Source organism: Phyllobates terribilis, unplaced genomic scaffold (genome assembly GCF_046119375.1).
Source record: "Phyllobates terribilis strain yellow unplaced genomic scaffold, ASM4611937v1 Scaffold_7__3_contigs__length_470593459, whole genome shotgun sequence".
Lineage (NCBI taxonomy): Eukaryota > Metazoa > Chordata > Amphibia > Anura > Dendrobatidae > Phyllobates > Phyllobates terribilis.
In genome coordinates, this window is record NW_027362767.1 from 332,264,163 (window position 1) to 332,273,308 (window position 9,146).

At 50.2% G+C, this 9,146-nt stretch overlaps 1 protein-coding gene across 1 annotated transcript; it reads right to left on the reverse strand.

Annotated features, from left to right (window-relative positions):
* Positions 1-679: 679 nt before the first annotated feature.
* TMEM185A (transmembrane protein 185A) lies at positions 680-8,818 on the reverse strand. The gene is made up of 7 exons (XM_073641223.1): positions 8,496-8,818; positions 6,132-6,308; positions 5,109-5,319; positions 3,760-3,843; positions 3,464-3,640; positions 1,792-1,915; positions 680-1,718 (listed from the first exon to the last, which is right to left on the reverse strand). The coding sequence occupies exons 1-7, from the start codon at positions 8,531-8,533 to the stop codon at positions 1,474-1,476; spliced, it is 1,056 nt and encodes a 351-aa protein (XP_073497324.1). The 5' UTR covers positions 8,534-8,818; the 3' UTR covers positions 680-1,473.
* Between the last annotated feature and the right edge of the window lie 328 nt (positions 8,819-9,146).

Below are 9,146 nucleotides of genomic sequence, written 5' to 3' on the forward strand. Positions count from 1 at the left end.
AGCCCCATTCTTGGGATCTTAGTGGGTAGACTGCCAGCAATTAGAAACTTATCCCATGAATAATGGACAACTTGCTATTTTGCAGATAACCCTTTAGTTGCCTTGCTATGAAATTGGTCCTTGTGAGTGTATATCTGAAATAAGTGAACTAGATGGGTGGGTGTGTGGGGACGGTGTCCCATGGGGAACAGCACTAATGATTTCTCCACTGTAGAAGAAATGCTTGGTTAAAATACCGGTCCAGATTGGAGAAGTCATGAGACCATGGAGCTGCTCTGTCTGTGAATGGGCTGTGTACGGACTGTAGATACGGCGGGATAGAATTGGGAGACCACCAGGATTGCCAATGTCCACACAATCATTCCCAGTTATCGCCACCTCCACTCCATGCGGCAGAATGTGGGATCTGGCTAGCAGTGCTGTGTCCAGACCGCAGCTACGGTGGGCTGCAGGACAAAGTTCTAGAACAACTGGAGAGCCACGGAATTGGGAGACCACCAAGATTGCCGACATCCACACAATCATTCCCAGTTATTGTCACCCCCACCCACTCCATGCAGCAGAATGTGGGGTCTGGATAGCAATGCTGTGCGCAGGAGCGTTCTTCACTCTGCCCCATCAACATTGTGATCCCTCTTTCCCACCTCAATAGATTTTCCCCCTTTCAACCAAAAACAAGTTTGTCAAGAAGATCAATTTATTAAATGAATTTGGCTGTACACCATCGCAGTTTTACCGCCTAATAACTTATTAACATCCATATTGATGGCGAGAATATTTAACTTTTTTTTTCCTTACAAGGAACAGTGTGAAAACAAACAAAGAAAACAAAACGTACTGGCGCGTGTCATTAATCGTGACGCTTCTTCACCACGAGCTTCTCGTTTTATAAAAATACTCTGTATTTATACTGTACAGACACATAATATATTACACTGCTAAAATGAGGGCGCGTCTTCATAAATACTATACAAGCATGGCAGAAATATCTAGACCCAAGAAAAAAAAAAATCCTAGAAGAAGGATTAGTCCCATGCCGGGTAGAATATGGAGCGTGGTTCTGACGTACCAGCATTTTTACCAGAATGCATCGGTTTTCCATATATATATTAAAAAGGCTTTTGCTAGTGGTATTTTATAAGGGATGCAAGATCGGTCCAAAGCAATGGTTCCTTGCACAATAGCTGCACATTCACAAAAAAAAATTAAAAACAAAAACATTGAGATAAAACTTATTTCGATCAGTCCAAAGAGGCAGGGATAGTTACATCTATCGGCTGAGCTGACATGGTCAGAGAGAAGACCTCAATGCAGCACCACGGATGCTGGGGAGTTCAAGAATTTGCCAAAACAGATGTGTCAGGAGAGCAGAAAGGCAGTCTGTAAGCTGCACAAACTAAATGGAGAAAGTCCAAGAGTGAGGTCAGAGCATTCATAGTCTTGTAACGTAGAGGACTATGTGCCCACACCGCATTAATCTGGCATGTCGATGTTCAGTTTGGGTGGTGGCACCACGTACTTCCCCGGGCTCTGAGTGATGACCACACCGGTCTTTTTGCGAAACATTGGAGCGATCTTTGGTGGCTCCGGCACGGGGGTCTCCTCCGCGTCCTCACTGTCCTCATGGTGAATGTCATAGGAGATATTACCGTACTCCCGCAGGAAAGGGAAGATCTCCAGGAGGAACTGGCAGAAGTCTTTACGAATACCAAACCACCCTGGAAGATTAAGGTTACAGTAAGGTTTCCACAATGAGGCATTACCATATCACACACAACGTGCGGCACTTACAGTGATTGCCTCCTTTCTGCCCAAACGTCGTTGCCATCAGGGTAATTAATGAAAGCCAGAGAGGGACAAAGATGGGGATATAAGAGAATAAATTATGTCCGTCCAATCGATGAACAAGCAAGATCTGCAAGGAGAGAAGACACACGGTGATGACACTTCTGAGGAAGTACAGTAAGATATGGCCATTAATAAAGGGATGGGAACACACCTGTCCACCACCTTCAGTTTAAAAAAAAAAAAACACTATTTACTCACCCTCCCCTGGTCCCGTACGGAGTCTCTGCCGCTGCTGATGTCTGTTATTGTCTGTAGCACTGAAGTCACGTCGATAGTGCTGCAGCCAATCATTGAGTTAAGTGGCTCTGAGCAGCTTGTGTTGTCAACTCGAGAACTCAGTTAATTTACCGGCTGAAGTGCTGTCAAGGTGACGTCAAAGAATAACAGACACCAGGAGCAGCTGCAGAGACTCGGCACTGGACCTGAGGAAAGTGAATAAAACATAGTGTTTGTTTTTTTAACAAACTTCTCCTGGAAACCCCCTTTAATGAGATTATCATGAGAATTTAAAATATTAGTTATTACGGCACTGTCTAGTCTCTTTATTGTCTTGATTAGGAGCTGATCTGCAGGACCTGGCAACCACCACTACACCTTACACAGCTGTGCTGCTCAGCTACATTCCACACTTACCACCAGTGAAGCAGATCAAAGCAGATCGTCAGGGTCCCACACCTATCTGGCATCAATATTAAATGCCCAGACAAACCCTTAAATGTTTGGTGGAGTTCTCGGAAGACCGGACCCTTACTGATCTACACTATGAATAGAAAATTAATTTTATAATCCTACCTGTCGTAGAGAAGCTGGTAGTCCAAATGACTATCATTTGACTGCCAAATGACTACCAGCACCCCAGATATACCTGTGCAGCTTCCAGGGGTCCTTTGAAGAAGTCACAACACTGCAACTAGAGGTGATGGACACGTGCCGGAGTCTGTAGAACGGGCCGTGAGTATTGCAGAAGACATCTTCATCCCTGTATCCACCTAGTGCAACAGCTGCATGTACCTGAAAGCCCGAGTCTCTGAGAGTCTCTGCAGCCTTATATTTCCGGCGCTAACAAGTCGTCTGAACCCATTTTTTGCAATACTCACGGCTCGTTCTACAGACTCCGGCACGTGTCCATCACCTCTAGTTGCAGTTGTGACTTCTTCAAAGGTCCCCTGGAAGCTGCACACGTATATCTGAAGTGCTTCATTTGGACTACCCTAGTCTCTAAGACAGGTAGGAATCACTATTTTTGTATTTTATGAGTGGTTTGCAGCGCATCTCTTCTCTTTTAATCATTTCATTAGTACTTGCACCAGGGCATACGGTGCTTAGAGATTGCGGCTCTTTACCTATCTGATCTTACTACAGCAGCAGCGCTACTGCGTTTTTTTACATTTTACTTTAGAATGTTATAATCCACCTTTAATAATGACTAGGATGGAATATTTCAAAAAATAAAATGTATTGCATAACCTTCATGTGGCTATAATTTATCTACGGGGATTACACTACCATGTCAGTACAGAATGCCATGATTACATCGCAGTGTCAGACCAGACTGCATGCTGAATGTGTGATACACCCCCATTACACAGTGACCCCCCCCACCACGGTAACGTACCTCAAAAGTGAGCAATGGCACAACTATAGCCATCCAGCTGACGGCCATGGTGATGTGGGTCCTTCTTTGCTCAGCGATGACATCCATGGATCGTAAGAACAAGACCGACCACACGATATAGTACAAGACCACCAAACAGAGGAAGGACATCAGGATCCATAGGGGCACACAAACCACCTAAACACAGAAGATACGAGTATAATATGGATCTGATTAGCCAGCGGATATGCGGGCAGCACAGCAGGGTCACCAGGAGAATAAATGGTGCACATCAGGACATGAGGAGGACGACTTACAAGCCAGGGCCAAGTGATGATGCTGTCCAGCCTCAGGGCAATGAATATGAACTGCAAGATGTTAACGGAGCACAAGATCTCCAACTGCAGAGACAAGAAGAACAAGTCAGCCTTCCCCATACTCAGGTACAGTATATGGCAAAAGTCAACCCAAACTTTTAATTTTTTAACCCCTTCTAACTGCAGACAATTTTTGCACTTTTGTTTTTTTCCCTCCTTTTCTTCCGAGAGTCATAACTTCATTATTTTTCCATTAAAGTACCTGTACTAGGGCTCGTTTTTTGGGGGATGAGCTGTAAGTTTTGATTTGCGCCATTCATTTTACCATATAATGTACTGAAAAATAACAAAAAAAAAAAAAACACCTAGTGAGGTAAAAAAAAATATTTATTGTATTTTGGTTTTGTTTATATGGCGTTCATTGTGCATTAAAAATTACTTTGTAAAGTTATTCTCCATATCAGTGTGATTTTAGAGAACAAAAAAAGTACATTTTGAATTCTGTTGCTATTTTTCAAGATCAGTAAAGCTTTTCTGTCAATGGAGCAGTGTAAGGATTAGTTTTTTTGAGTGGTGAACTATAATCTTTATTGGTACCATTTTGGGATACAAAAAAAGTTTGGATTAGTTTTCATTCAATTTTTTGGGGAGCAGTGAAGGGACAGTAAAATGGCAATTCTGATTTTATGCTTTTCTTTTTTGTTCTACAATATGGGTTAAATCACTAGATTTTTTACGTATTGGACTTTTGTGGACTTGGCGATCCCAAATATGCTTATACAGTTTTTTTTTTGTTTTGTTTTTTTTTTTAATTCTTGAAAATGTTTTTTTTTTTCCTTTTTACTTCTTACTCTATTTTTTAGTTCCCATAGGGGACTTGAACTTGCAATCATTTGATTGCTTGTTCTGTATTGTACAATACCATATTGTTGGCTGCATAGGAGCACGTAGATTATGGTGACAGGGGCCTCCCAGCTGTCATGGCGTCCGGAGATCGTTCCACACTTCACCTAAGAAAACATCTCGAAAGAGTAAGTCTAGCTTAGAAAGCCCTTCCTGTTGGGTAATTCTGGACTCCTCATCTCTTGGTCACAGTGGACAATGGTTACAAAAAGCATCTCTGTCTCTGGAGGACCGATCCTGTCCTGGATTACACAGACACACCATAGATGTAAATGGGCATTGTGTAATCCTCTATGTCCCCTGTGGTGGCGCTGCAGGGAATTTACTGCCAAGTTTCCCCATGGATTACAGTCAGTTTATGGTCAAGAAAAAATTGTAAGGATTGAACCTGTTGATGCCCCAGGAGCTGAGACCCCCCACTGTGCAAAGTATAAACCATAAACTACCTCAAGAGAGCGGTCATGTCGGAAGCCCCAGACACAAGCAGCGACCGACACCGGAGACACGAAGAAGAGCGGCATGAAGACCAGGAGCCAGAAGTAGTGGTTTCCTCGCTCAATCCGATCACAGACGAGAACTTCAAACATCAGGAGCAACAAGTGAATTCCCACCGCAATCAGCATGGCCTTGAACTCCACGCAGGTCTCTCCTTCCGCCCTGCGACACCAGATAACGAGGAGAGATCAGTACAGCAGCCATAACAGGACATGGGACATTGGCTACCAGGAATGGGCGCTGGTCCTCCATCACCTGCTCACGGCAATGTACGGAGGTCACACATGCCCAGCAGCCAACATTTTGCTTGACTCTTCTGGTTGGAAAGGAATTATAAAAAAAGAATAAAATTTTACACTTTGGTCTCATCTGTCCGCAGCCCCGCCTGGTCCTCAGACGCTGACCGTTAGGCCTCTTGCATGGTGGCAACGCTGCACATGTCCACCAGTCATGTGGTCATAGTCGTTAAAGGGGTCAGGTAATAACTGGCCGATCTGTGGGTGTTCGACCTGCGCTAACTGGCAGAATGGGGGAACCTTTATCCCCGTTAGGATAGAGTGGGCGCTGCCCATGATCGACCGCTGCTCCACTCATTGTCTATGGGGCTGCCGAGCGCTGTGCTTGGCTTTTTCCGGCAGCCCCATAGAGGCTGACTAGTGTCCGACCTGCTGCTCCATAGGGGATAAAAGTTCCCTGTTCTGTTGATCTGTGCGGATTTCAGCAGTGGGACCCCCACCAATCAGCAAATTATCACTGGACAACCCCTTAAATGATGTGCATGGGTCTAGTCAGTGTGGGACGTATTGGTGGCCTAAAAGTCAGTGGAGGACCTGGTAGGAAATCGCGGAGGCAGGACTAATGAGAGAAGTATAAGAATTAATCTTTTAACCTTTCCCTCCATTTCTTATGCTTGGAGATCTTCTATTGGCAATCAGGTCAGTTATGATTTTGATTGGCTCGTCTCCAGTGTATACCTGTACTGAGGATTTCGTGCCCACACTCCTGTGCCCACCGAGGCTCCCACGATGACCATCAGCTTCCACAGCCATACTGGTGTGAAGACTGCCCAGTAGCTCCATTGTATAATACCGTCCAGGCGCAGGGACAGGAGGACGGAGAACAGCAGCAAACAAGCGTAGATCAGAAATTTACTGCAAAACACAAAGACATAAGTGGGAAATAATATAATACAGGAGAGGATATATAAAGGGCGGGCAGGCTACAGAGCAGCGGTGTCTCCTCGGCCAAGTTCACACAATGACTATTTGGTGCATTTTTGATGCTGCAGATTTTCGGCATCAATTAGCTAATTTTGGTTACTTGCATTTTCTCATTGGGTTTTTTTCAGTTTTTCACTCAATGGTCCTCTTATTACCCAACAGAGAGAGGCGGGGCTTTTGGCTACGATTGGGGTCACTCAGTAACTACAGGGGGATCATCTCCACTAGAGCTTATGGGGGACAGAGTAGTAACGTGGAAAAGCTGGAAATAGATATGAGGGGGCGCAGGTCGCCAGAGGCGCAGATATGAGGTGGGGGGTGCAGGTCGCCAGAGGCGCAGATATGAGGGGGGGGGGCGCAGGTCGCCAGAAGCGCAGATACGAGGGGGGCGCAGGTCGCCAGAGGCGCAGATACGAGGGGGCGCAGGTCGCCAGAGGCGCAGATACGAGGGGGGCGCAGGTCGCCAGAGGCGCAGATACGAGGGGGGCGCAGGTCGCCAGAGGCGCAGATACGAGGGGGGCGCAGGTCGCCAGAGGCGCAGATACGAGGGGGGCGCAGGTCGCCAGAGGCGCAGATACGAGGGGGGCGCAGGTCGCCAGAGGCGCAGATACGAGGGGGGCGCAGGTCGCCAGAGGCGCAGATACGAGGGGGGCGCAGGTCGCCAGAGGCGCAGATACGAGGGGGGGGCGCAGGTCGCCAGAGGCGCAGATACGAGGGGGGCGCAGGTCGCCAGAGGCGCAGATACGAGGGGGGGGCGCAGGTCGCCAGAGGCGCAGATACGAGGGGGGGGCGCAGGTCGCCAGAGGCGCAGATATGAGGGGGGGGGCGCAGGTCGCCAGAAGCGCAGATACGAGGGGGGCGCAGGTCGCCAGAGGCGCAGATACGAGGGGGCGCAGGTCGCCAGAGGCGCAGATACGAGGGGGGCGCAGGTCGCCAGAGGCGCAGATACGAGGGGGGCGCAGGTCGCCAGAGGCGCAGATACGAGGGGGGCGCAGGTCGCCAGAGGCGCACGCAGATACGAGGGGGCGCAGGTCGCCAGAGGCGCAGATACGAGGGGGGCGCAGGTCGCCAGAGGCGCAGATACGAGGGGGGCGCAGGTCGCCAGAGGCGCAGATACGAGGGGGGGCGCAGGTCGCCAGAGGCGCAGATACGAGGGGGGCGCAGGTCGCCAGAGGCGCAGATACGAGGGGGGGGCGCAGGTCGCCAGAGGCGCAGATACGAGGGGGGGCGCAGGTCGCCAGAGGCGCAGATACGAGGGGGGCGCAGGTCGCCAGAGGCGCAGATACGAGGGGGGCGCAGGTCGCCAGAGGCGCAGATACGAGGGGGGCGCAGGTCGCCAGAGGCGCAGATACGAGGGGGGCGCAGGTCGCCAGAGGCGCAGATACGAGGGGGGGGCGCAGGTCACCAGAGGCGCAGATACGAGGGGGGGGCGCAGGTCGCCAGAGGCGCAGATATGAGGGGGGGGGGCGCAGGTCGCCAGAGGCGCAGATATAAGGGGGCAAGTCGCCGGGGGCGCAGATATAAGGGGGGGGGCGCAGATCGCCAGAGGTGCAGATATAAGGGGGCACAGGTCGCTGGGGGCGCAGATATAAGGAGGTGCAGATATAAGGGGGCGCAGGGCGCCAGAGGTGCAGATATAAGGGGGCACAGGTCGCTGGAGGTGCAGATATAAGGAGGTGCAGATATAAGGGGGCGCAGGTCGCTGGGGGCGCAGATATAAGGAGGTGCAGATATAAGGGGGCACAGGTCGCTGGAGGTGCAGATATAAGGGGGCGCAGGTCGCTGGAGGTGCAGATATAAGGTTGCGCAGGGCGCCAGAGGTGCAGATATAAGGGGGCGCAGGTCGCTGGGGGCGCAGATATAAGGAGGTGCAGATATAAGGGGGCGCAGGTCGCCAGAGGTGCAGACATGACAGAGGCCACACATGGTGATCGGCAGGCTCTGAGGACCATCCCCCCTCCTTCAGTGTCCGGCCGTCCAGGCCTCCGCTCCTCGGTCGTTTCCTCCTCCCCATCTTCAGCCATTTCCTCCATGTCTAGGCCTCAGGTTCCCGTCCGTCTCCAGGACGCCTCACATAACGGTCCCCGGCTCCCCCTGCCCCCGCAAACACTCACTGACCTGGGGTTGAAGTCCTGGAAGAGACCCCGGAGGTTCATGGTGTAATCCCCTCTCCGGGCTCTAAGGAGCGGACATTGTGATCTCCCACTCTGCGAGCCGCCGTAACTCTACTACATAACGCGCACACTTTCCTTCCCTGTTGTGACGAGAATGCGCTGCTGCCCTTGTACTACACACACTACGGTACAAGAGTTCTTATAAGGAAATCAGAGCACTAGCCTCTCCCCGTCCCCGCAGTGCAGCACAGTGAGCACACGGCGCCGGGCAACACGGTTCACTACGGACCGGGAGTACCGGGGGGCACAGAACTGGGGCCAGTACGGGGCAGCGAGGAGGTCGCGGGATGCCCCGCCCCTAAGCTCAGTCTCCACCCCCAGATTTACTAATTTAGGAAGAATACCCCCATAACAGCCAGAGTACCCCCATAAATGGCCCTGTGTCTGTATAGCAGCAGAGTGCCCCCATAAATAGCCCTGTGTGTCTGCATAGCAGCAGAGTGCCCCCATAAATGGCCCTGTGTGTCTGCATAGCAGCAGAGTGCCCCCATAAATAGCACTGTGTGACTGCATAGCAGCAGAGTGCACCCATAAATAGCACTGTGTGACTGCATAGCAGCAGAGTGCCCCCATAAATGGCCCTGTATGACTGCAT

Bases quoted from the DNA above. Each gene is read 5' to 3' on its own strand.
- TMEM185A (XM_073641223.1), bottom strand. From the start codon at position 8,533: ATGAACCTCCGGGGTCTCTTCCAGGACTTCAACCCCAG. The intron at 3,844-5,108 runs GTAGTTTATGGT...TTGTCTCTGCAG, and splicing joins GACATGACCGCTCTCTTGAG to TTGGAGATCTTGTGCTCCGT. The intron at 1,719-1,791 runs GTAAGTGCCGCA...TTAATCTTCCAG, and splicing joins GCAGAAAGGAGGCAATCACT to GGTGGTTTGGTATTCGTAAA.